Consider the following 27910-nt stretch of genomic DNA (forward strand, 5'->3'; position numbering starts at 1 on the left):
TGCTATCCTGGAAATGTAAAATCAAAAATATGTTGGAAAAAAAGAGTCTTCCTTATAGGGTAAAAAAGCCACTGTGATAGAAAAAAAAAATCTTTGTGATAAACGTATTAAAATGAATAGAACTTACAGATATTTCTCTCTAGTGGTATAATATCTCAGGAATCCTGGCTGAGGGTTTTGAACTGTAGGTAGAGTAGAAGGCCAGGAGTCTGGTAATAGAGTTCTTGTGCCACTTCTGGAACATTCTAGCTCTGAAAGGTCACATAACCTTCTTGGGGTAGTTCAGTGTTTTGTAATCCAGGTGTGCATCAGAATCATCCGATGAATTTTGCTAAAATACTAAAGTCTGGCCTCTGCCTACTTGCAGTGCGTAAGTATCTCCAGATCTACTTTCGTAAAAGAATCTGACCACTTCTGGAATTGGTAATTTCCAAGATCCTTTCCAAAATTTTACTCAGGATTTAATAACTGTTACATCTGTCCCTGCATAGGTTTTTTTTCTTCCCTATGTATATACCTCATTTCTATATCTTCTCTTAATTCTAAACTTCATCTATAATAGGGGCATGTTTTAATTTTTTTTTAATTGAAGGGTAATGTACCAAAAAGTACAGTTCAGTGAATTAAAATGAATTCATATGCGCAACCACCAATCCAAGTCAAGAAATAGAAGATTGTAGCACACAAAAGCCCACTCAGTCACTCTCCCAGTCACTACTTCCTTCCTTCTCCCTGGGTTATTTTTGAAATGACACTTGCTGTATTCACCTCTGTTGCTGTTATCAGAACATCACTACAGCCAAGTGTTCTGTTTCTGTGTGCATAGGTTGATACTTAATTCTCTCCCCACTTTTTAATAAACTTTTAATTTGGAAATAACTTTAGATTGACAGAAAATTTGCAAAGGTGGTGAGGAAAGTTCCTGTCTACCCTTTGCCCAGCTTCCCTTACTGTTAACATTTTATATTGCAAGGTGTATTTGTCAAAGCTAAGAAATTAACATTGGTACAATCACTGTTAATTAAACCGTACACAATATTCAGATTTCACCACTTTTCCACTAATATTCTTTCATTGTTCTAGGATTCAATTCAGGAAACCACATTGCATCTAGCCCTCTTTTTAAAAAGTAATTAATTTTCAACACTTACAGGAATTGAATGATCTGGGGCATCACTGGAGTGTAGACACCCTGAAACTGGTCATCTTGAAATTCATGTAGTTTGTCAGTGGGTGCCCTGCCATTCTGTCACATCAACTTGGGAACATGGCATTATACTTTTATCTTTGAACTTTTTTCTTTTTGGATGACATTCGATTAATACATCTTCTTGTAATGCATTATCTTTTTTCCTGGTTATGTCATCATAAAGATTAATCAGTTTCCCTGTTCTTGGTACAATTCCTACTTTTCACGTAACTATGCCTTATAGTTCCCTAGGTATACCCTTCCCTCATTTCACAGAGAGAAATATGTATCTTTACTTTTTACGCAAAATATACTTCAGAAGAAACAAAACAGCCCGAAATTATTAATAACTACTTTTTAAATGAGAATTTAATTATATCCTATTTTATTTATCCTCTTTTTATATTAAAATTGCCTTTGTATACTTTTGTTGCGGTAAGAACTACATAACATAAAATTTACCATCTTAACCATTTTAAAATTAAGGAACATTTTTTAAAGTGTAGTTTATTTTCTTATAAAGTAGAAATTTACTTAAGGATATAGATATCCATATGTTATATATACCTTATTTATGTTTTTATATCATATATTTTATATATATCCTATATATGACTTATATCTTATATATCCTTAAGTAAATTTCTACTTTATAAGACAATAAACCACACTTTTTTTTTTTTTTTTGAGAGATGGGGTCCTGCTCTGTCACCCAGGCTGGAGTGCAATGGTGCAATCTTGGCTGACTACAACTTCTGCCTCCCGGGTTCAAGCCATTCTCCTGCCTCAGCCTCCCGAGTAGCTGGGATTACAGGCGTACACCACCACACCCAGCTAATATTTGTATTTTTAGTAGAGACAGAGTTTCACCATGTTGGTCAGCTGGTCTCGAACCCTTGACCTTGTGATCCGCCTGCCTTGGGCTCCCAAAGTGCTGGGATTACAGGTGTGAGCCACTACTCTTGGCTAGTAAACCACACTTTAAAACATATTCCTTAATTTTAAAATGGTTAAGATGGTAAATTTTATGTTATGAGCTTATTTTATGTTATATATATATGCTTTTGATTTTATTTTCTTGGATGTCAGACTAATCTATAATGGAGACAAATTAATGTGGTTTAACATAAAAGAAATCTCAGTTCAATGAATATAAGTGGCTCTTTTACTGATTATACTATAAATGTATGCTATCTATACTGTTTTGCATTCCTTAATGGCAATATATAATGTTTTATGATGCCTGACTGCACTGTCTATGTGATATTGTGCTGGCCTAGAGCCAGAACCTGAGCAAAACTGTTTTATAAAATGCAAAACTGTTTTTTAAATAAGTTGAAGTGGCTGCCCCATTCTCCTCACAATAACTACTGTCCTTGGCCTCTGTAAATAGAACTGCTAGTTTGTTCCGCAAAACTATGTAAAGCTGCTTACCTTTTCTTATCAGTAACTGCTAAAATCTGTGACTTCTATCACCACCCAGACGATGTATAAACAAATGTATATCTTGACTTCTGTAAACCACTGAAGTAACAAACAGAATGACAAAAGTCCCCTAGCCCTTGGAATGCCCAGAGACCCCCACCCTCATCTCTGCCCAGGAGGTAATTTACAGAATCCACTAGCCCTCGGAATGTCTGAAGCCTTTCCATCCCCATCCCCGCCCCTCACCCCACTCCCAAGGTGGTTTTTCGGGTATAAAAAATCGTGGCACCCTCCTTTTGCCACCACAGGTTGGAGAGATGTGAGTCCTCTGTGGTCGCCGGCATAATAAATGACCCTGCAATCTGGCATACTTTTGTCTTGTGATAACTTTCTACGCTCCGGTCAAATACAACATCTAAAGAACTTTTCTTTTGGATGCCGCAGTAGGATTACAAAAGTTCATTGGCTTGACAACACCTTCAGGTCATTGCAGTATTTTTAAAACTTTTTTGACTGGTATTCAAATTTCTTGTGGTGCAATCTGAAAGATATTTCTGAAATACGATTTGAGTAAATCTATCTTATAGGTCTATCAATATAATAAAGCAAATATGCAGTCAAGAAATACATGTTTTCAAAGTTATATAGTTATATCCATCTCTTTAATTATTTTGAGTGTCCTGGTTTGATAATGTATATGCTTATGCTGGGAATATTGCTCTCCCTACCTCACATGGAGATCCAAACGACTAAGTAATTCTAAGAGTATTACTCTTTTTTACACTTCATGTTTTTTGTTTCCATAGAACCTTTCATTCCCCAAATTCCTGTAGGCATCTGTAAAATGAGAGTTTTTTCTACCTTTAAAGTTCTGTGAATGCATGGTTATTTACATTAAATTGTTTATTTTTCAACTAACTTCAAGAAGAGCAGCCAGCCAAGTTAACTTTTTCAAGGTCCACTAAATTTTTCAGTGCAACCCTATAATTTAATTACTTTGATTTATTACAAAAATTTGAATCTTCTGTCATGCAGACTCAAAGTTGCTAAGATCAAGAAGGGGAGGGTGGTCTTTTGTTAGAGAATTCACCTTTCCACTTGTGCTTCTGGTTGGTCTTGCGGATTTTTTTTTTTAAGATTTTGTTTTGGTTGATGGAGGCAGGACGGAAGGGAGTTCATCATTCTTGTAAACCAGGGGTTGACAAACTTTCTGAGAAGGGCCTGATACTTTCTCTCTTGGGGTTTGTTTGTTTTTTGCTATTTGCCTCTTTTAAAAAAACAACTTTATAAAAAACTTAAAAACCATTTTTTAGCAATGTCATAACTCTTCTTAGCTGGAGGGCTGTACAACTGGCCCAGAGGCCATCGTTGGCAGAGATGCCTCCTGTAGACCGTTGTTCCTGCTTCATGTAAGACCGTATTCATATGCTGATAAACCAAAGTTCTAAGAAATTTGTTGTAATTTTAATTTTCAAGATATTATATTGAAATCCTGTTTCTGCTTAATAGAGCAAACACAATGCTTCCTGATACTTCAGTCTCTCCCCTACCTCTCTGCCCTGCTTCAACAAAAGGCAAAAAAGGGGTGTTTTCACATCTGGCATTAGTTTCAAGGTTGCCCTGCGTACACTCAACCCTGTGTGGTAGCAGTTTGTGTGGTAAGAGGGGTAAGAGAGTCTGTTATCAGTTGAGATGAGACGTTCTGGCCTCAGGGCTTGTGGAGAACTTGTGATTTTTTTTCATTCTGTTCAGGAATTTTTTTTTTTTTTTAGCAATAAAACCATAAAATAGTAAAGCTATAGTGGCAATAAGACTATTCATATTAAACGATGCATAAGATCTTTAAGGAATTTTAAGACACAGGATGTGATGGAGGAAGATCTGAATAAAGGGCGCATTGTCATGTTTCTGATGTTGTAAAGATGTTAATTCTCCTTAAACCAATTTATTCAACACAATTCAAACTAAATTTCAATGAGACTTTTACCTATTTTTCCTCTCAGGAACCATCAAACTTGTTTTAACATCTATATGGAAAAAAAAAGATTCACAAAAATCGCTTAGTCAAGTTTGCAAAACAAAAAATAAACCCAGAGAGGCATCACCTCACCACATCTGAAGACATACTACAAAGACATAGTCTTAGAAATCATTTGCAGGAACGATCATAGATCAGTGAAGCAGGATAAAGAGTTCAAAAACAGGCACATATATACATGAATCTGAAATATATTGATGACATCATGAGCTACTAAGGAAAAATGACTTATTTAATAGAGTGTTGATAAAACTGGCTCATTATGTGGACAAAAAGACTTGCAGACCTTTTGTACAAATTTAAAACATATTAAATGTGAAAGGTAAAGGCATATGTTTAATAAATAAAAATTTTGTGACCTTATAAAGGTCTCTTTAAGACCTCCAAAACACATTGATGAATTTTTCTATGTAAAAAGGAAGGAGACACTGACAAAGTTATCAGGTGGATGAGAGCCATTAACAGGGTCCAAACTGATAAGGGATTAATATTTAAACCATTTAAGGAACTTGTACCAAACAATAAAAAAGAGTGACTCAGCAGAAAAATAGGCAATAAACAAAAACATATTTGTTTCCCATTAGATCAAATTGTAGGATTTTAAAGGTTTGATAGGTAATTTACAAAGAGAGAAACCCCAATAACTCATGATTAGATGAGGGGATGGATGTTCAACTTTATTAGGAATCCAAGAGATGCAAAATAAAATGAAGTCTCACTTTTAAAACATTTAATTTAGCACAGATTGAGAAGCTAGATGGTACCAGTGCTGGTGAAAGTATGGCTAAATCCAGTTTTCTCATGTATGTCGTGGAATTACAGGTTGGTGCCGTCATTCTGGAGGGAGACCTGATGTTTCTGGGTAGAGTATATGCCTGGGATTCAGCACTCCAACTCCTGTTACATACCCACTGAGAAACTGATGAAAAGTCAATAAGGGAAGTTACAAAGATTCTTTTTTTTTTTTTTTCTTTTTTTTCAAATTTTTGAGACAGAGTCTCACTCTGATACCCAGGCTGGAGTGGAGTGGAGTGGTACAATCTCGGCTCACTGCAACCTCTGCCTCCCAGGTTCAAGCAATTCTCCTGCCTCAGCTTCCTGAGCAGTTGGGACTGCAGGCACGCAGCACCATGCCTGGCTAGTTTTATGTATTTTTAGTAGAGATGGGGTTTTGCCATGTTGGCCAGGCTGGTCATAAACTCCTGGATTCAAGTGATCCACCCACCTCAGCCTCCCAAAGTGCTGGGATTATAGGCTTGAGCCACCACGCCTGGCCCAAAGATTTTGAAATAGAATTAGGGCCAACCACCTGCTATAGTGACAGATACTATGTAAAATGTGGCTGCATGCCAGAAATACTACACAATCAACAGGATAACTTACTCGAGCTACACTGCAGAAGAAATACACTTTAAAAATAGCATTGTAAGAAAAAAAATAAGGTCTATAGTATAAATTTATTTATTTAAACACACAAACAGGATTTATTTTTCTGCATACCCAAGATTATCAGAATGGGTCTCTGTGAGGGCGATGGCAGACATGGGTAGTCTGGAGATGAAGGAGAGCATGTGATAGAGGTGGATAAGATAAAAAACCTAAAGCATTTATTCGGGCTGATGTGAGAAGCATATGGCACAATACACATAAAGGGAGCTTCAAAAACAAATTGTGAGGCACTCAGAATGTACGGTATTAGCAATCTTAATGGTAAAAAGGAATTATTGACCAAGAAACTGCCTTGGTTCGTAAAGACTTTGAACAGATTTTGCTTGGTCTTATTCAAAGGAAGAGATTTCAAGATAAACTAGACAACATATAATGGCCTGAAAATGAAAACATTTTTATTTTGAGCTCAGCATGAAACTTGGAAGATGCTTTTCAAACTTTTAAAATCTTATGCTTTGATCAAATGAAAAACAAATGTCTATTCTTCATTTAAATAATAGACTAGGATAAAATAAATAAGGTATTAGAAAACTTCAACATGTGTTCTAGTTTGTTTTTTCTTAAGTTCAAAGACTGGACTCAGATTAAATAGACAACAATGAATAACTTTGAACCTGCAACTGCACATTCAACTTCATGTTCAGATTTGTTTGATAAACTAATACACTGATCAGGATAAACAAGACAATTTGTGTTAACAGCATTAACCCTATGACCATTCAGTACATTTATCTCTTTAGAGTTGAAATTCATAGGGATTTGGATTTGCTGGGAGCACAGCTGCCTCCATTGTTTAATGAATATTGCATTTCTCAAAGCCATTTTTTTCCCCAAGCTACTAATATATTTTAACTATTACTTATAAATAGAAAATAGCTTATATTTTCAAGATAGCTCTTACTATGATCCTTCCATTTTCTTGGGTGACCAAATATTCCCAGTATGGGTTCCTCCATTTGACAGGTTCATGGTGAAAGGTGCTACATATTCAATTTTTCCATCCCTCTGGATGCAGCAGAGCTCAAGTGGCTTATAATAATACTACCATTTCAATGGCATTCCCTTTCCTTCTTACCACTTACATGGTCTGATAAGGAACCGTTGGTCTTTTTTTTTCTTTTTGTTTTTTTTTTTGAGACGATGTCTCGCTCTGAGATCAGGCTGGAGTGCAGTGGTGCAATCTCGGCTCACTGCAACCTTCGCCTCCCAGTTCAAGTGATTCTTCCGCCTCAGCCTCCCGAGTAGGTGGGACTGCAAGTGCGCACCACCACGCTCGGCTATTTTTTTTATTTTTTAATATAGACGGGGTTTCACCATGTCGGTCAGGATGGTCTTGATTTCTTGACCTTGTGATCTGCCCGCCTTGGCCTCCCGAGGTGCTGGGATTACAGTCGTGAGCAACCGCACCCGGCCGGTCATTTTAAGTACATCTTTGGGTTGACCCTTTCCCCAATCGTATTATTTCTTTCTTTTTAAAATCTAAACACCAACTTGAGCCAGATAAATATTTCGTTTAATCAATAAAAGAACCAGTAGTTCGTAAGAGAAAAAAAACAGATGATCCATAGGAAAAAAAATCAAACCCTTAAGGAACCGTAAGATTGATACCACTTTTACTTGCTGACAAATATTACTCTATCAAAGGTTGTGTTTTCCTTTAAGAGATCAGTGGTGGTTTGTGATTTTTCTAAAAATGTTGGCCATGTTCTGTCTTGAAACTTAAATTTACATCCACTAAAAAATCTCTACCTCTTAAAGTTTTTGTTTATTGCTTTTTTTTTTTTTTTTTTTTTTTTTTTTTTTTTTTTTGAGACAGAGTCTCACTCTGTTGCCAAGGCTGGAGTGCAGTGGTGAGCACCACCATGCCCATGCCCGGCTAATTCTTGTATTTTTTGTAGAGATGGGATTTTTGCTATGTTGCCCAGGTTGGTGTTACTGCCTTTTAAGTTAGAAGAAACTCTAAGAAATCCTGCCTTTTGTGAGGCAACATTTGAGATTCATAATTTCTTCATTACTGTCCATAATTTTCTTCTGTTTAAATTTAAATAAACACTTTTTTACAAAAAAGTTCTCTGTGTTTGCAGGTGGACAAATGGGTACTCATATAAATTTGGTTATTATATAACTTGGTATAAACATTCTGCAAAATTGTTTGGTAATATGTGTCAAGACCATTTGTTCATACAGATTAACCTAATTATTACATTTCCAGATATTTTTCTATACAGAATTCCATGAAGAAATAACCAGATGTGTGAAAAAAATTTGTTGACCTATATTAGTCATGTAATAATAAAAAATGGGAACAAAATAAATGTCCAGTAACAGGGAAGATGTATTTTGGGTAACTCATATGAATTATAAATGTATGAATTAATTGACATATATCACATACTCATATATTCTATATATTTTTTTTAAATTTTAGAGACAGGGTTTCACTCAGTTGTCCAGGCCGAAATGCAGTGGTAGTGTGGTCATAGCTCATTGTAACCTGGAATTCCTGGGCCCAAGCTATCCTTCCAATTCAGTTGCATAGCTGGGAATGCAGGCTTGTACCACTATGCCCAGATAGTTTTTTTATTTTTATAGAGACAGGGTCTCACTATGTTGCCCAGGCTGGTCTTGAACTCCTAGCTTTAAGCAGTTTTCCTGCCTCAGTCTCCCAAAGCTCTGGAATTACAGGCGTGAACCACCGTGTCCAGCCTTCATAAATAGTATTCATTTATATTGATTCACTCTGTAGCCATTAATAGAAATCAGGATTTTGTAGCATGTTTATGATACAATATAAAGTGAAAAAGTACACACAACTGCACAAATAATATCCCAATTCTGAAATACTAACACAGAAGACTTTTAAAGTTTTATCATTTGGCAATATCAATCTCCTTTATTTACCTTTTAAATTTGCAGTTGTCAAGAATTCCTTTACTTTTTGCTGATTCAAAAGATTGTAACTTGCTGAGCAAGTCATTGGGCTAGGTACCATAGCATTGGGCTAGGTACCATTCCATTTGTAATGGAAATTTCAGCTTTAAAGTGCTTTCATACCTATATAGTCTTATGATGCCACCTAAATCCTATGAGGGAAACATGTACTCATTTTCCCATTTGACAAATGAGGAAATGGAGTCTTCAGAGAAATTGGATCAGGTGTCTTGGCATCATCACATGGCTAACAAGTGTAGAGTGAGGACTAAAGTCTTAGCCTACTGCTATTTTCCTTATACTTTTAAACTTCTCTGTTTTATGGGTGGTCTACGTAGAGAGTCACCATGTGGCACAACTCCATGGAGTCCCATTTGCATTATTCCAAGGGGATGGAATCCCTTGGGGTTGAACCATGAGTGATCATGCATAATGCATAATGTGGGCACCTTACCCATGTGGCACTTCAGTGTCTGCCGCTGGTTTTCATCTACCGGCGTCTGCATTTCCTGGCCTTCAGACTTCATAAGCCAGCAAGAGCTGCTCTGTCTACTGGACGTGCTAGGGAATTACTACCATTTTCCCAGAGTGATCTTCCAACCAAAGTCCTGGCCTCTCAGCTGGGATAAGTCTGAATTGCTTGTTCTAGTTTGTTCTACACTGTTTCTCAGAATTTTGCCACATGAATTAAGCTTCAGCAGCCTATGCTGTTATGTAGCTAGGCAACACGCCCTTTACTGGCACCTTCTCTCTTCTCTTCCCTGTCTTTTCCACTCCACTATCCCTATTGCCTACACCTCTCAAATAAACCACCTGCCCTGGAATCCTTGTTTCAGGAAAATCAAAACAAAAATGCCATAAAAGACAGCCCTGTGCTTAAAGGCTAATTGGGTACCTGAAATGTGTAGTTGGTGTAATAAACATAGAAATGTGCCAATTAATGTCGTTTTGGACTCAGAGAAAGTGCCTTTTTCAAAGTCAAAGTCTCATGATAAAAGGCACATTACCCAACTGTTACTACTTAGAAAACAGACAACTCTCACATCTGCTACTATATCAAGTTTTTATTAAGAAGTAAAGTGCTCAGTATTACACATTAATAACATTCTTGATTGTCGAGAAAGACTTGCATATGTAACATCTTTTTATTAGGGAGAGATAATAGGGAAGAGGTGAGGGGGGAATTCTCCATGACTAAGGAAGAAAAATATATGTAATTTACGGGTCGAAATGAGGAATTCTGCAAAATTTTACAAGTGAAATGAAAAACAGTACAGTAAAAAGTATCATAAAAAGACTTTCTAGTGACCATAACTGATATATGGCACATGGTCAATACACATGGATACCACATAATAGCTGCACTTCAAATTGAAGTTTGTTTACACGTAACAACATGGTACATATACATAAATATGTACAATCAATATCCCTGGAATGGAAACTTTAGTATGTAGTAATAAAGAACTTTGTGTCGCATATTCAAGAGGATGTAAAGACAGAGATGAAGCCATTAGGAGAAATTAAAGAAACCCAGGATATTTCATTTTCAACTTGCAAAGACTATTTGCTCATGCTTTCATTGGAGATTGGTCTGATATATTCTACCAATTAAATGAACAACTTGTGAATTTAAAATATAGCATTAAATGACAGGATTCTCTTGGTTCTCCAAGTGAGGGTTATTTGACAGCACTGCATTCTCTTTTGCTTATTAGTTCTCAAAATGTTATCTTACTCAACACTTCTGTAAAAGAAGATTTTTGTTTTGAAAAATTTCTCCCCATAAATTTGGGTGAGACCCTCTTGTGATGAAAACAGTTGTTGCTAACTCAAATTCTGGCTGATACCGTCTAATAATGTATGCTCTTTCAATACTGAAACCTCTTTTTTATTAGATTGAGCTCCATTTGGATTATAAATTCCAGTTTTGAAACACAGGATCAAGAATACTTGAGTACTATATTTTTAATTTTTGTATTTTTTGTAGAGATGGGGTTTCGCCACATTTCCCACACTGGTCTTGAACTTCTGGGCTCAAGTGATTTGCCTGCTTTGGCCTCCCAAAGTGCGGGGATTACTGGTGTGAGCCGCTGTGCCTGGCCGCGTACTATATTCTTAAAACAGTATAAAACCAAATGCTTTATGAATTCAAAAGCTTTCTTAACATTTTTGCTTAAAATGAACATAATTGTTGAATTAAAACTTTCAGTGCATACTAAAAATTTAGTAAGTTGGTCTTACTAGATTAGTTATAACATTAAATTCAGTTGCAAATGAGTAGAGCCACATGGGAAAGAGAATATGTAGATAAATCTTTATGTTAAGCTAACCATTAAAAGAAATTAAACTTAGTGACAACTTAGGGCTCCCTCCAATTCTCCTGTATTATGGTTAGAGATGCCATTTATTCTATAACTGATCTTTGATGGTTTTACTCAGCTCATTCAAATTAGAGCCAAAATAATGTAAAAATTAAGTGATACAGTTAGTCCAACAGACATTAGCTATGATAAAATTACAAAAAAGCATAGTGTTTAACATTCATCTTAGCCATTCACACAGATCTATCATAATGACTACATACCCATTCTGTGATTTGGAGTTCTTTTCCATTTCATCTTCTAGAAAAGTTTACTCCAGGAAGGTAGTTGAAATAAAAGGTTCCTTTCTTAAAAGAAAGCTATGCATTAAGCTCATGAACTATGCCACAGTGGAAAGGTATGCTCCATTTTCGTTCACACACTCGGAAAAAAATAACAATACTGATTTTTGTGACTGGAAATGAAACTCAGAAGCCCTTTGACAGTTTTCTAGCTTAAAAGGCTACTTCATTGTCAACTGAGAAGACTCAGTCATGGTGGCAACTGGGTGTACCACTCAATATACTTCACAAATATTTTTTTTTCTGTACTCAATATTTACACCTAGATTTCTTATATGAGAAAAAGAAAAAAAATCTTTGAACCATGGGTAAAGTTTATATAAAATAAATTAAAGTGCAGAAGATTAGCAATCAGTCACAAAGACCAGCATCCTATGGTGGTCAGGGCATATAAATAGTATGCTTGTTACAGCAATTCAGGACAGCCGCCTCCTCACTTACTAGAAACACACATACTAACACACACACATCATATGTGTACATTAGAACTCCCATTTCCACCTGCATCTTCCATGCCTTCTGTAGACTGGGAGGAAGATGGGCGGGAGCTTCTGGGGCGAGGTTGACCATTTAGTCCCACTGGCGTGCCTAAGCCATGACTGATCTGGGAAGCTGCATCATCGGATTCCCAGCGTTCCAACTCTTCCCGCACTAGCCGTTCCATCTGTTCCCTGTGGATTTCACCGTCACGACCCAGTCTTTCATCCTAAAAAGGGAAAAAGAAACCAGGGTATTGGGGGCAGTAGAAGGAAATGCCTTAGGGAGCCCAGGGACCAAATAATCTGTAGTTTGGTAATGCTGGAGATTTACAGCATTTCATAGCAATTCTCAGAGTTGCTGGAGTAATTTTTCACTTAATTCTACCCTCCAGTGAAGGTAAGACCATTAGCATGTGGACTATGAAGAAAGTAACACCTCCAGATTATAATTTTATCTGCAGTTATGGAGAAAGATAAACATCTCAGCGTAAGGGTTAGACAGTATAACTACCTTGATGTTTTATAGAAAGATATTTTATAGAAAGAGGGTTTCTGTTCCAGAGAAAAAAAAATCTGAAAATGAGAATAAATGGAAACATCATTGTGAATTTCTATAAATGTAAATTTCCTTTTACTCTTCTTCAATACTTCAAACAGTCACCAACATATGATTTCATTAATAACACCGGGCTCGGCAGTGGTGTTTTCGGCTCATGACTACTGACCTCGGCCACCCCATCTAGCAGCCTTCCCAGCACCTCCCTCCTCTTCAGTTTGGCCCGCTCCATGATCTCCAGCTTCACGATCACGGCGTCGATCTTGGACACGATGCTGCCGATGGAATGCTCCATCCGGTCCACTCGTCTCACCAGGCTGCAAGGAAAGCACAGTACAGAGGGAAAAAGCGCTTGTCATTGTCTTTTCAGCCACATTGGCTTTTCAAATAGAAGTGCTAAAATTTCTTAAGTGACACAATTCTTTGAAACACTTTCTAAGTGATCTCAAGCTTTACAGATAAACTCTCGAATGCCACTGGTGGCAGTGTTAACTGGAATAACTTTCTTGCAAGTCAGCGCATATCAGAAGTCTTACAAACGTATGCCTAAACCTTTACAGACAGTCTATTTTCTAAAGAAAAATTTTATATGTGTAATTTTTGGCCATAAGGATATTTATTAGAGTGCTGCTTATTAATAGTGGATCATTGAAAAATGGCTACATCAAACAATTGATGGGGAGATGGGGCATGGTGGCTCATGCCTGTAATCCTGGCATTTTGGGAGGTGGAAGTAGGCAGATCGCTTGAGGTCAGGAGTTCGAGACCAGACTGGGTAGGATGGCAAAACCTACTTTCTACAAAAAATAGGTTGTCATGGTGGCATGTGCCTGTAGTCCCAACTATTTGAAAGGCTGAGGTGGAAGGATCACCTGAGCCTTGGGAAGCTGAGGCTGCAGTGAGCTGTGATCATTCCACTACACTCCTGCACTCCAGCCTGAGTGACAGAGTGAGACCCATTCTCAAAGAAAACGAAAAAAAAAAAAAAAAAAAAAACAAAAAAAAAAAAAAAAAAAAAAAAAAAAAAAAAAAAAAAAAACCACCACCACCACCAAAACAACACCCAACAACTGACAGGAAATTATTTAAATAATCATTGTTCATCCATACAATAAAATTCTAAGGAGACATCAGACATTATACTGTGGCAGAACATTTAATGAAATAGAATTAGGTTTACAATATATTAAATAAATAAAGCTTGAACAACAGTATGAAAACAGCATGTTGACTTACAATTCTATTATTTTGAATTTTAAAAATGGTATACAAATTCTTTAAAAACTTGTAAGCTGTAAACAACCTCTGCAATGGCGGGAAGAGGGTTCTGTAGACTCTCTAGTGAAATCACTGTAACTGTTGAAAGCTATTTTTTAAAACTCAAATATTTAAAATTTCTAGCAATTAAGGGCATACAGCAAATGAAAAAGCATTTATTCAAGAAAATCTACTAAATTTTATTATGAAGAGAGTCTGTGGCGTTTGAACCATAATTTGAGCCTTCTGTCCCCAGCTCATGTGATAAAAGCAGAACTTCACATGGGTGCAGTTAAGAGCACAGAGCTCCCTCTTCCCCCAATTCCCAGTCTAGGGCTACAGTATTTCCCAGGGAGGGGCAGGCTGCCAGCATTTCTTATCCTAACATTTCCACTCTTTTGTGTGTGTGTGTGAGATGGAGTCTTGCTCTGTCACCCAGGCTAGAGCGCGGTGGCACGATCTTGGCTCACTGCAACTTCTGCCTTGAAGGTTCAAGTGATTCTCCTGCCTCAGCCTCCTGAGTAGCTGGGACTACATGTGTGTGTAACCTCGCCCAGCTAATTTTTGTATTTTTTTTAGTAGAGATGGGGTTTTGCTAGGTTGGCCAGGCTGGTCTTGAACTCTTGACCTCAGGTGATCCACCTCCCTTGGCCTTCCAAAGTGTTGGGATTACAGGCCTGAGCCACTGTGCCCAGCCTTCCCACTCTTTTTTAAAAAAGTCTTTTAAAGTTGTTTTATTTATTTATTTATTTATTTTTATTTAATAGAGACAAAGTCTCACTATGTTGCCCAGGATGGTCTTAAACTCCTAGCCTCAAGTGATACTCCTGCCTTGGCCTCCCATAGTGCTGGGATTACAGGCATGAGCCGCTATGCCCAGCTTCAACATTCCTACTTTTTTTCTTTGGAGACAGAGTCTCACTCTGTTGCCCAAGCTGCAGTGCAATGGTACAGTCTTGGCACACTGCAACCTCTGCCTCTCAGGCTCAAGCAATCCTCCAACTTCAGCCTCCCAAGCAATTGGGATTACAGGTATGCACAACCACACCCAACTAATTTTATATTCCTTGAAGAGATGAGGTTCTCACCAAGTTGCCCAGGCTGGTCTTGGACTCCTGGGCTCAAGTGATCCTCCTGTCTCAACATCCCAAATTCCTAGGATTACAGGCACCCACTGTGCCCAGCCTGTTCCCACTCTTAAATGCATGTTACAGTGGTTCTAATCCTGGCAAGCAAGAGTGGCTAAGAGGTATGGGGCTCTCTTCTCAGCTCCCATTTGTAGGGTGAAGTTTCCATGCCAAAAGAAGCAAGGTGACAAAATCAGAGGCTGCCATCTGAGCCCAGTGACTTGTTCATAAAGCAGGATGTCACAGAAAAGTGGGACACTGTCCCTGGCTCTGTGAAGCAGTGGTACAGTTTTGCTCAAGGGGAGACACGGTAATAGGAATACAGAGCTCTCTTCAAGTGAACTGACTTTATTTGGAATAAATTGTGAGGAAATTAAAGACTAAGGATGCTCTTGAAAACTGTGGAGACTGTGGGGATAAGAATTTAAGAGGAATCTGATAGCCTCATGAAATCAACAAGTTACCAGCTAGTTCACCAGAGAGAACCAGGGAAAGAGACAGCTAAGAAGACAGTTAAAGACTGGCCTCAGGGGCCAGGTGTGGTGGTGGACGCCTGTAATCCCAACACTTTGTGAGGCTGAGGTGGGTGGATTGTTTGAACTCAGGAGTTTGAGACCAGTCTGGGCAACATGGTGAAACCCCATCTGTTTAAAAAATATAAAAATTAACCAGCTAGTAGTACTAGCTACTAGCCTGAGAGGTCAAGGCTGCAGTGAGCTGAGATTGCACCACTACATTCCAGCCTGGGCAACACAGAGAGATTCTGTCTCAAAAAAAAAAATACTGGCATTTAAAACTAGCCCTGCAAAGGGGCATGAATTTAAGTGGATCAGACTGTGGAGCAAATTATATTCCAAGGCATTTTTGAAAACAATAGACCAATCAGTAAACAATGAAATGTAATAGCTGGGTCTAATACCAACAGAGGCAGAAGGTATAACAGAGAGGTCAGGGAAAGTCAGTGAACTCCCTGGTAAAACTACTGTCTTCCCAGAGTGACCACGTACATACATGGCCCAGCTGCATCCTCTAAGGAATAACATCAGAAGCAGACACTGTGGGAAAACAGAAGTGTATGAAAACAGGAAAAAAAAAAAAAAAAGAGCAATAAAAACAAGTCCTGAGGAGGAAACGGCCAGAGTTCCTACAATATATTATCTAACATGTCCAATCTTTAACAGCAACAATGACAAAAAACCAGGAAAATGTTCCCACACACAAGAAATGGAAAAATAAAAAGCAGACAACTGAAACTGTCTTTGAGAGGGCATAGATGTCAGACTTAGCAGACAAAGACCTGAAGGTACCTATATAATATATTTAAAGAGGTTAAAACAAACAAACAATAAAAAAAACCCCACCATGGTTAAAGAAATAAAGGAGGCTGGGTGCACTGGCATGTCCCAGCAGGGAGGCTGAGCAGGGAAGATCACGTGAGCCCAGGAGTTTGAGACCACCCTGGGCAACACAGACCCCATCTCTACAAAAAGTAAGAATTAGCTGGGTGCAGTGGCTCATGCCTGTAGTCCCAGGTACTTGGGAGGCTGAGGTGGGAAGACTGATTGAGTTCAGGAGTTCGAGGCTGCAGTGAGCTATCTATGATCATGCTGCTGCACACTCTGGCCTGTGTGATGAGAGAGGCCCTAGCTCTTAAAAAAGAAAAAAAAAAAAAGAAGCTATGATGACTTTGTCTCATCAAATACAGGATATCATCAATACAGAATGAAGAGATAGAGATTACTAAAAAGAACCAAATAGAAATTCTGGAGTTGAAAAGTATAATAAATAAAAAGTTCAGGCCAAGCACAGTGGCTCATGCCTGTGATCCCAGCACTTTGGGAGGCTGAGGTGGGAGGATCACTTGAGGCCAGGACTTTGAGACCTCAGCAACATAACAAGATGCCGTCTCTACAAATTAAAAAAAAAAAAAAAAAAATATATATATATATATATCCTAGCCAGGCATAATAGTATGTGCCTATATCCCTAGCTACTTGGGAGGCTGAGGCAGGAGGATCGCTTAAGCCCACGTGTTTAGGCTGTAGAGAGCCACAATCACACCAGTGCACTCCAGCATGAGTGATGGAGTAAAAAACCCTGTCTCTATAAAAATAAATAATAAATAAATAACTAGAGGAGCTCAACAGAGATTTAAGCAAGCTAGCAGAAGAACCAATCAGTGAACTTGAAGATGGATCAATACAGACTATGCAATCTGAAGAACAGAGAGGGAAAAAATAAAGACAAATGAACAGAAATATGCGATACCATTAAGCATGCATAATGGGGGTCCCAAAGGAGAAGAGAAAGTAAAAAGAAGCAGATAAAATACTTTCCAAGTAGGATAAACTCAGAGATTTATACCCAGACATATCATAGTCAAAATACCAAAAGACAAAACCAAAAGAATCTTGAAAGCGGTGAGAGAAAATTGAGTCATCATGTACAATGGAACCCCAGTAAAATTAGCAGCTGTCTTCTCATCAGAAACGATGGAGGCCAGAGGAAATGGAGAAAGGAAAACATTCTCAGAGAAATGAAAACTGAGAGGATTCACTGCTAGCAAACCTGCTTTACAAAAAAATACTAAGGGAAATTCTTCATGCTGAAAGCAAGTGATCCCAGGTAGCAATCAGAATTCATATGAAAATAGAGCACTGGTAAAGGCAATTGTGTAGGTGCATAGTATATATGTATATTTCTCCTTTGTTTCCCTTAACTGATTTAAAAAGCAATTGTGTAAAAATATGTGCACAGTTAGATCTGAAGGCCTATAACAGAAACGTAATAAATTTGACAATAATAGGCAGTAGCAAAGTTGTATCGGAAAAGGAGAGTGACAGCAGGTGACAACTTGAATCCACAGGAGCAAAAGAAGAGAATGAGAAACGGCAAAAAAAAAAAAAAAAAAAAAAAAAAAAAAAAAAAAAAAAAAAAAAAAAAAAAAAAAAAAAAAAAAAAAAAAAAAAAAAAAATAGGTTAATATACAAATTTATAAATACATTAAATACATACTTTCTCTTAATGTACAAGAAAGCAGTAAAAGAGGAACAAAAAAGACATAAGCTAGAAAACAAAATATAAAATAGACAAATCAACTATATCAAATGATAACATTAAAGGACTGGATTAAGCAATCTAATCAAAAGACAGAAATTATCTAACTGTATAAAAAGATAAGATCTAATTATATGCTGTCTACAGGAGAGACATACTTTAGACTCAAAGACATAAATAGGTTTAAAGTAATAGGATGGAAAAAGGTTTATCATCTAAACAACAATCAAAAGAAAGCTGGAGTGGCTAGAGTAATATCAAACAAAAAAGACTTTAAAGAATTTTACTAGAGATAGAGCTAGAGTGGATAAGATCTTATAGTGAAAACAGGGTCAATTTTTTTTTTCTTCAGCCTCATCAAATTGAGAGAGAAAACAGGGTCAACATATTAGGAAGATATATTAGTTATAAATATGATGCACCCAACAACAGAGTTCCAAAATAAAGCAAAACTTGACAGAATCTAAGGGATGCACTCCAACTAATAATACTGCAGACTTTAATACCCCACTTTCAAACATGAATATGACATCTAGGCAGAAGATAAACCAGGAAATAGGAGACTTGAATAAAACTATAAACAAACTAACAAATTTCTACACAACACTCCATTCAACAATAGCAGAATATTCATTCTTCTCAAGTGCACAAGGAACATTCTCCAAGACAAAACATATGTTAGGCCATAAAAATGTATAAAAACATTGATAAACACATGCAAACAGAGACACACTGGCATATTAATAGACATTTTTGGGTGGCAGAAATATGGGAAACATTAATGTTTTCTTTTGCTCTTATTTCCTAATTCCTATAATAAACATATTATATAAGAGACAAAACACCAATACAAGTTATTTTGTCTTTTGAGACAGAGTCTCCCACTGTCCCCTGGGCTAGAGTGCAGTGGTGCGATCTTGGCTTACTGCCACCTCCACCTGTTGGGTTCAAGCAATTCTCTTGCCTCAGCTCCCCTAGTAGCTAGGATTACAGGCGCCCGTCACCCCACCCAGCTAATTTTTTGTATTTTTAGTAGATACGGGGTTTCACTATGTTAGCCAGGCTGGTCTTGAACTCCTGACCTCATGATCTGCTTGCCTCGGTCTCCCAAAATGCTGGGATTACAGGCATGAGCCACCACGTCCAGCCAATACAAATTATTTTTAAAAGCCAGATGATTAATAATGGAAAGGAGTGAAGTCAGAGAGATGAGGGAAACTGCCTGGTCTCATTTGGACTCTTGTCAGCACAAATTCTGCCAATTTGTTTACACTTACACTTGAAACTCCTCATAAGAAACTCCACTAGAAATGCTTCCCCTCCTTCTGGAGCTGTGTCCGCTGTCTTCATCATCATCCTCCTCAGAGTCATCCAGGCTTCGAGGGAAACTTCGGCTGCTCATGGGACGTGGTAAAGAACTGTGATCCAAATCCAGGTCCTCCTGAAAAACAAGGGGTCACTGAGTGAGGAACAGAACACTGAGGTCCCACAGAAGCTTCACCAAGGACTTGGGCAAGCAGGAATTGCGTGCATGCCATTTACCTGAGATATCTTTATGTATAACATCAGACTGGGAATCCTGCATTTTTCAGTTTCATAGTTTGGCAAATTTAACAAACAGCAAGGATTAGCCAACTGTTTGTTTGAATAAGAAAGAACATTAAAAACAACAGGCAAAGAAAAAAGTAAATGAAGAATATGGGCCAAGCATAGTGGTCATGCCTGTAATCCTAACACTTTGGGAGGCTGAGGCAGGAGGATCGCTTGAAGCCAGAAGTTTGAGACTAGCCTGGGCAGCAAAGTGAGACCCTGTCTCCACAAAATAATTGAAAAAAAAGAAAAAAAAAAAAGCAAGGCATGGTGATGAATGCCTGCAGTCCTAGCTACCTGGGAGGCTGAGGTGGGAGGATCACTTGAGCCTAGGAGTTTGAGGCTGCAGTGGGCCATGAGCCATCTTAAAATAATAATAATAAAAGAAATAAAGAAAGATAAGTTGAGTATCCCTTATTTGATATGCTTGGGACCAGAAGTGTTTTGGATTTTCAAAAATATTTTGGAATGCTTGCAATATACTTACTGGTTCAGCATCCCTAACTGAAAACACAAAATCCAAACTGCTCCAATGAGAGCGTCTCCTTTAAGCATGATCTTTGAGTGTCATATTGGTGCCCAAGAAGTTTTGGATTTTGGAGCATTTCAGACTCAGATATTTGGGTTAGGGATGCTCAACCTGTATCGGCTTCTTTTCAGAAAAGATAAAACATTCGATAGCTGCAAAGTAGGAAGGATATAATCTCAGAATAAGAATTTTGTCTAAATACAGCCTTGTAAAAATTTTCCTCATTGTCTTTATGCTTCAATTTCACTATGACTAGAGAAGTCTGTTGCCTACTAGCACTGTTTTGTGGAGCGGCATTTAGAAAACACTGTCCTAGGCTTCTCCTCATGGGAAAGTGGCTTTCGTAATAACATTCATCTGTGTTCTCTGTACCTCAAATTGCCATACATTTTTGTTGTTGCTGTTTAACCACTTATTTTTGAAAGTTAATAGTAAAGCTTTCAATTATTTTTTTTCTGATTATAAAAGCCCACTTAAGTTTACTTTTAACTATTTTGTAAAAAGTATTCAAATGGAAGGCAGCTGTCAATTTTATTTTATTAGAAATGTTAATAATTTAGGCCAGGCAGAGTGGCTCACACCTGTAATCCCAGCACTTTGGGAGGCCTAGGCGGGCGGATTGCTTGAGGTAAGGAGTTCAGGACCAGCCTGGCCAACATGGTGAAACCCCATGTATACTACAAATACAAAAATTAGCCAGCCATGATGGCGTGTGCCTGCATTCCCAGCTACTTGGGAGGCTGAGGTAACAGAATTGCTTGAACCCCGGAGGTAGAGGTTGCAGTGAGCCAAGATTGCACCACTGCACTCCAGCCTGGGAGACAAGAGTGAGACTCCATCTCAAAAAAAAAAAAAAAAAAAAAAGTTCAAAAAGGAAAAAATTAAAATAAAGGAATAAAAAGGGGGGAGAGGATGAAAAAAAAAAAAAAAAAAAAAAAAAAAAAAAAAATAAAAAAAAAAAAAAAAAAAAAAAAAAAAAGAAAGAGAAGATTAACATTTTAAAAGCCACTAACTAACCAGAATAATTCTGTATCTCTCAGTAAGTCTTTTTTTGTTTCCTTCACTCTCATGGACATCGTGGACTCTGCAGCTAATCAGACTTCTCTTTTCAAGCTGATTTCCAGCAAGCTTAGGGACCAATCTGTAGCCCAATCTTAATAAGCATATGTTTTTATGAATGCACTTTTAAGCATCATTAGTAATCGATTATTTTCACTTTTGTTTTGCTTTGCTCTTCATTTTGACTTTTTAATATTATGCTAACAATCCTTTTTTTTTTTTTGAGAACAATCCATTTTTATACATAGTTGTGTTATATATCCTTTTTGGAATAAACAGGGTACTAACACATAAACCTACTGAGACAGAGAGAGGGTGGTGGGGGATGGGCAAGAGACTAAACCCACTTCTACAGTGTTTGCTACACTTTGGTGTTGCAGGTACCGAACCAAATCCCATTTTCCTAAACCAAACCCACCCTCTCTTTCTCCAAGTCATCTCTCATCTGCTGATGTTCATGTTCGGTCAGTTCTTGGTCTCCATCTTGGTCGTACTTTGTGAATATTGCTTCAATCTCTGCATCAGTATGGCCCTTCCTGAAATTATAGAGGAAACAGATGAAATCATTCTTGTACCCTGTTCACCCTAAACACAGAGACATCAAAATGTAGGAGGAAAGGAAAAATCACCAAATAAGTTTTCCACTTATAACACGTTCCAGAAAGATACCTGCCTCTTGAAAAGAAAAAGTATCTATATGAGTATTTGAGCTAGATATACCCTTATCACCAAGAATCACTACCCTTATCTTTAGAAGCAGGAATTTTTCAGAAGCTCAGGAAGCATGATTCTTACCCTTTGAGATCTTGTCGAAGTTCGTCAAAGTTTAACTTGCCTCCTCCTTGCCGCAGACTCTCTGAAATGTCATCCACAGTATTTTTTTTTAGTTTTAGTTTCACCAAAGCTTTATGGTAGCCCTATCAGAGAGAGAGAAAAGAAAAAGGCTTGGATTAGTGTATTTTCCTTTTGCATTTGTTTTACTGTCCATTCACAGTAGTAACTATTATAAACCTGGTGTACGTTGTCCATTCAACAAGTATGTGCTGGATGAATGAATACAGAATGTATCCAGTTTTCCATAAAGCACTTGTGGAAGAATTACATGGAAAAAGTCAGGGTCTTTCAGTAAGTTATGAAGAACTAAGGGTCTTTTGCTCATATGTGTATTCAAGTTTATGTGACAGAAACAAAAATTACTACATATGCCATAGCTGCCTCAGAGCAGAAAGGACTATGCAATAGTTCTTAGGAATATCAAGAAACCTGAATCATGAATTGCTTCTTTTTTATATTATCTCCTAGACAGTGATTTCCTTAAGTATGCGAAAAAACAAAAACAAAAACAAAAACCCAGTGAAATTGAGGGAATGTGTTCTCTTTCCGGGTCCACAAGGGGGTGTAGTTTTAAGGGCAAGAGTTTCCCAGCGCCATGCTCCCTCCCATCTCTCTCCATCTGGGAGATTTAACGGTTTATGTTTGAATTTTGTGGGTGTGGGAAGGAACTAAGAGTCATTCACACCAGTGGAAGTTTAAAGGAACTCCTTTCATTGGCCAGAGGAACTTGTGAAGGTGGGAATGTCTCCCAGAATAAATCCCCCTGCTCCTTCACCCGCACCGGATTTCCAACTCTCTGGAATCCCCTCCCATATGGTGGGAGTTCCCTTTCCCCTCCAGGATTTTCCACCAAAAAAATCACTAAAAAGCACACTGTTCCAGGGGGCAAAGGTTCTCAGGGCCTAAGGCGTCTAACCAAATAACCCAATGGCAAAACTAAAGGTACCTGGGGCAAGTGCCAGCTCAAATCATCACTGTCAACAAGCCCCGGGTAACGCTAACCATAGAGGGCCAGGAAGTTAATCTGCTCCTAAACATTGGTGCAGCCTTCTCTGTTTTGCTCTCCTGCCCTGGACAGCTGTCCTCTAAGTCTGTAACTGTCCAAGGAGTCCTAAAACAAGCAGTCTCCCGATATTTCTCCCAGTCCCTAAGCTGTAACTGGGGAGACATGCTTTTCTCCCATAATTTCCTCATGCCAAAAAGTCCCACTCCCTTACTAGGGCGGAACCTGCTGGCCAGAGCAGGAGCCCTTATCTACATAAACCTCATTAGGGAGAAAATCCCTCTCTGCTGCCCATTATTTCAAAAAGGAATTAATCCTAAAGTCTGGGCAAAGAACAAACAATTTAAATGGGCAAAAAAATGCATGTCCAATTCAAATAAGGCTAAAGAATTCTACCTCTTTTCCTTACCAAAAACAGTACCCCTTAAAACCAAAAGCCAAAAAGGAACTACAGAATATTATAAGGGACTTAAAGGCTCAGGATATAGTAAAGTCCTGTAACAGCCCTTGTAATACTCCAATTTTAAAAGGGCAAAAACCTAATAAACAATAAAGGCTGGTACAAAATCTTAAACTTATTAATAAAGTTATAATCCCTTTATACTTAGCTGTACCTAATCTTTACACCTTGCTCTCTCAAATACCAGAAAAGGCATAATAGTTTATAGTTCTAAACCTTAAAAATGCCTTTTTCTGTGTACCACTACATCCTAACTCTCATTTTCTGTTTGCCTTTAAAAATCCTTTAAAACAAAGTTCTCAGCTCACCTAACAGTATTACCTCAAGGCTTTAAAAACAGCCCCCACCTGTTTAGCCAGGCTCTAGGTCAGAACCTTAGCAGTTTATCACATCCAGGTTCCCAGGTTCTTCAATATCTAAATAACTTACTTTTAGCTGCAAGCTCAAAAACCCAGTGTCAGCAGGCCACTCAGGACCTCCTAAACTTTGTTGCCAACTGTGAATATAAAGTTTCCAAACCAAAGGCCCAACTTTGTAAAAAGAAGGTAAAATACCTAGGGCTGGTCTTGTCTGAGGGCACTTGGGCCCTAAATAAAGAACGTCTTCAACCCATATTGGGCTTCCCCTGTCCCAGAACCTTAAAATAGTTACGAGAATTCTTGGAAATAACTGGTTTTTGCCAATTGTAAATTCCCAAATATGGTGAAATAGCAAAACCTCTGTACACTCTAAGAAAACCCAAAACGCTAATACCCATTTAGTATTCTGGAACCCAATAGCTAAGGCAGCTTTTCAAACCCTGAAGCAGGCACCACTGCAGGCTCCAGCTCTAAGCCTTCCTACAGGACAACTTCTCCCTATATGTTACAAAAATGTCAGAAGTGGCACTGGAAGTTCTCACCCAAACTCAGGGAGCCAACAACCGGTGGCATACCTAAGTAAAAAAATTAATGCAGTAGCAAAAGGCTGGCTACACTGCTTACAAGTCGCAGCCATGGGAGCTATACTGGTCTTAAACAGGCAGTTAAAATAGAGCAAGAAAAAAATCTAACTGTGTGCACTTCACATAATGTAGCTAAAATTCTGGCCTCTAAAGGAGGCTTACGGCTGTCTGACAATCATGTCCTCAAATATCAGGCCTTAACGCTCAAAGGGCCTGTACTTCAGCTGCATACGTGTGCAGCCCTCAACCCAGCTACTTTCCTTCCTAAAATAAAAGCAAACACAAAGCATAATTGTCAGCAAATTATAGCTCAAAACTATGCTGCTCAAAAGGACCTCTTAAATACTCCTTTAGCCAACCCTAACCTTAACCTTTACACTAACAAAAGTTCCTTTGTGAAAAATAAAGTTTAAAAAGCAAAATATGCAGTAGTCAGTAATCAAACAGTGCTTAAAAGCAATTCCCCTCCTCCTGGTGCTACTGCCCAGCTGGCAAAACTAATAGCCCTCACCCAAGCTCTAAAAAAAAAAAAAAAAAAAAAAAAGGAAACGTATCTACAAATTCCAAATATGCTTACTTGGTTTTGCATGCTCATGATGCTATATAAAAGGAAAAAGAAGTTCCTAACCTTGGCAGGAACTCCCATTAAATACCACAGGAAAATTTTAAACTTATTACAAGCTGTCCAAAAACCCAAAAAGGTAGTGGTCTTACACTGTTCGGGCCACCAAAAAGGAAATAAAAAGTTAGCCAAGGGCAATCGCCAAGCTAACCTAAAGGCAAAGCGGGCAGCTAAACAAGCATTTATAAAAAACCTTTAATATGGAAAAATCCACTCCAAAAAACTAAACTCAATACTCATCAAAAAAGGTAAAGTGCAATCTCCCAGGAACACAATCTTCTTCCGTCAAAATGGTTAGCCACTAAAAAGGAAAAAGTGCTTCTACCTGCTGCCAGCCAGTGAAAGGTACTTGAAACTCTGCATCAAACCTTCCATATGGGTGTAAAAAATACACATCAAATGGCCAAATCTATATTTACAAAGGTCTCTTCAAGGCTGTCCAACAAATAGTCGAAGAATGTAAAGTATGTCAAAAAAATAATCCTTCAGCTGGACATTACCCAGGTAAAAACTGGCAAATAAACTTTACCCATATGCCTAAGTCTCGGGGATATCAATGTCTGCTAGTATGTGTAAATACTTATACAAACTGGGTTAAAGCTTTCCCCTGTAAAATAGAGAAAGTCCAAAAAGTAATAAAAGTCCTAATAAATAAAATAATCCCTAAATGTAAACTCCCTCGCTGTCTTCAAAGCAGTAACGGTCCTGCCTTCAAAGCTGCAGTAACCCAAGGAATTTCCAAGGCCCTAGGGATGCAGGAACATCTCCACCGTGCTTAAAGGCCTCAGTCCTCAGGGAAAGTAAAAAAATAAATAAATAAAATTCTTTAAAAACACCTAAAAAAACTGGCACAAAAAACCCACCTCTCCTGGCCTTCTCTATTAGCAACAGCACTCTTAAAAGCCAAAAACTCTCCTCAAAAAATAGGACTCAGTCCTTATAAACTGCTTTATAAATGGCCCTTTCTTACTAATAATCTGGTATTAAACAAAAAAAAACAGCAAATCTAATAAAAAAATATAACCTCTTTGGCTAAGTACCAACAGGTTCTCAAAACTTTGCCTAACGGACATCCTAGAAAAAAAGGGAAAACGTTGCTCTGCCCTAAAGACTTGGTGCTTGTTAAATCTCTCCTCTCAGACTCTCCCTCTCTAGGCCTATCTTGAAAAGAACCATTTTCGGTTATTCTGTCTACCCCAACTGCAGTTAAAGTAGTGAAAATTAACTCACAAATTCATCACACTTGGCTAAAGCCTTAAATATCTCCTAAAAAATCATAAACCCTCTACTCCGCAGCCTAAAGTTCAAGGAAATAACCCTTCGTACAAGTGCAAGCCATTAAAAAATCTACATCTGCTTTTCCAACAAAATCCTCAGAGAAGTAACTTCTCATAAGTCTAATTTATCCTGGCATTAATAAAACTATAACTCTCAACTTTGCTCTCCCTCAAATAATAAAAAAAAAACTTGGTACGGGTATTAAAAAGGTTACTACCTCTATTCAGTTACTACAAGCTATCTCAAAAGTTAATTAATAACAAAAAAAAGGCTGCTAATTCTCTCTGCAAAAGGCAGCTCTCTCTGCACACCAGCTTAACTCTTTAGCTACCATAGCTTTACAAATAAAATGGCCCTAAATCTGCTAACAACAAAAAAAGGAAAACCTGTTTCTTTCTAAAAAAAAGAAAAAAAAAAAAAGGTGCTATTTTGTAAACCAGTTAAGTGGTTACAAAACCAATCAAACACAGGGCTGATGGCCTTTAAAAGAACCTGGCCCTGTTCTCTCCTAGGCTCGTTTATCACTGTGGGCGTCTCATCTTTAACCATCTTGTCATATTCATTTCTTATAAAACCGGTTGTAAGTTCACACTTAACCTGCTGCTGGAACCCCAGTGTCCTTGGCTCGTAAGCGCTATTGTAAACCTGTAAATCCATCTGCATCCCTAAAAGGCTCCCCTCTAAAGAAAACCTCAACTGCAGGGCCCCTTCTACACCCTATTTCAGCAGGAAGTAGTTAAAAAAACAACACCTCTATTCCAACAAAAGTTAAATTTTCCTGTTCAAAGGGGGTAATGAGGGAATGTGTTCTCTTTCCGGGTCCATGAGGGGCTGTAGTTTTAAGGGCAAGAATTTCCCAGCATCATGGCCCCTCCCATCTCTCTCTATCCAGGAGATTTAATGGTTTGTATTTGAATTTCGTGGGTGTGGGAAGAAACTAAGAGTCACTCACCCCAGTGGAAGTTTAAAGGAACTCCTTTCATTGGCCAGAGGAACTTGGGGAGGTGGGAATTTCTCCCAGAGTAAATCCCCCTCTCCTTCACCCATGCCGGATTTCCAGCTCACTGGAATCCCCTCCCACATGGTGGGAGCTCCCTTTCCCCTCCAGATTTCCCCTCTGGAATCCCCTTCCACACTCTTCGTGGAATTCTTTCTCTTCTTCTCCTTTCCTTCTCTTTTCTCTACCTAAATAAAATCACCTTTCTGCAACACTTCTTGGGTCCAATATTTACTTTCACAAGCATATGACCACCACTTATTCTTTAAGAGATTGGAGGCCAAGAACCCAAAGCATTCTCTCAGGGGAACTGTGCCTCACCAGCACCCCCACAAAAAAACCCCGATTACAAAATGTAGATGAGGATTTTCCCTTTTTTTGAGACAGGGTCTCACTCTGTCACCCAGGCAGGAGTGCAGTGG

The 27910-nt window shown here is 38.2% G+C and overlaps 1 protein-coding gene across 1 annotated transcript in view; it reads right to left on the reverse strand.

The window, feature by feature from the left end:
- Window positions 1–10076: 10076 nt before the first annotated feature.
- PKD2 (polycystin 2, transient receptor potential cation channel) overlaps window positions 10077–27910 on the reverse strand; it is a 74619-nt gene continuing 56785 nt past the window's right edge. Inside the window, exons 11-15 of the mRNA XM_017545117.2 lie at window positions 22147–22268; window positions 21770–21887; window positions 19451–19614; window positions 12902–13049; window positions 10077–12403 (exon numbers count right to left, since the gene is read on the reverse strand). Of these exons, the coding sequence (XP_017400606.1) occupies window positions 12167–12403; window positions 12902–13049; window positions 19451–19614; window positions 21770–21887; window positions 22147–22268 (789 nt within the window). The 3' untranslated portion in view covers window positions 10077–12166. The remainder of the gene's footprint in view (window positions 12404–12901; window positions 13050–19450; window positions 19615–21769; window positions 21888–22146; window positions 22269–27910) is intronic.

This window comes from Cebus imitator, unplaced genomic scaffold, assembly GCF_001604975.1.
Source record: "Cebus imitator isolate Cc_AM_T3 unplaced genomic scaffold, Cebus_imitator-1.0 Scaffold177, whole genome shotgun sequence".
Lineage (NCBI taxonomy): Eukaryota > Metazoa > Chordata > Mammalia > Primates > Cebidae > Cebus > Cebus imitator.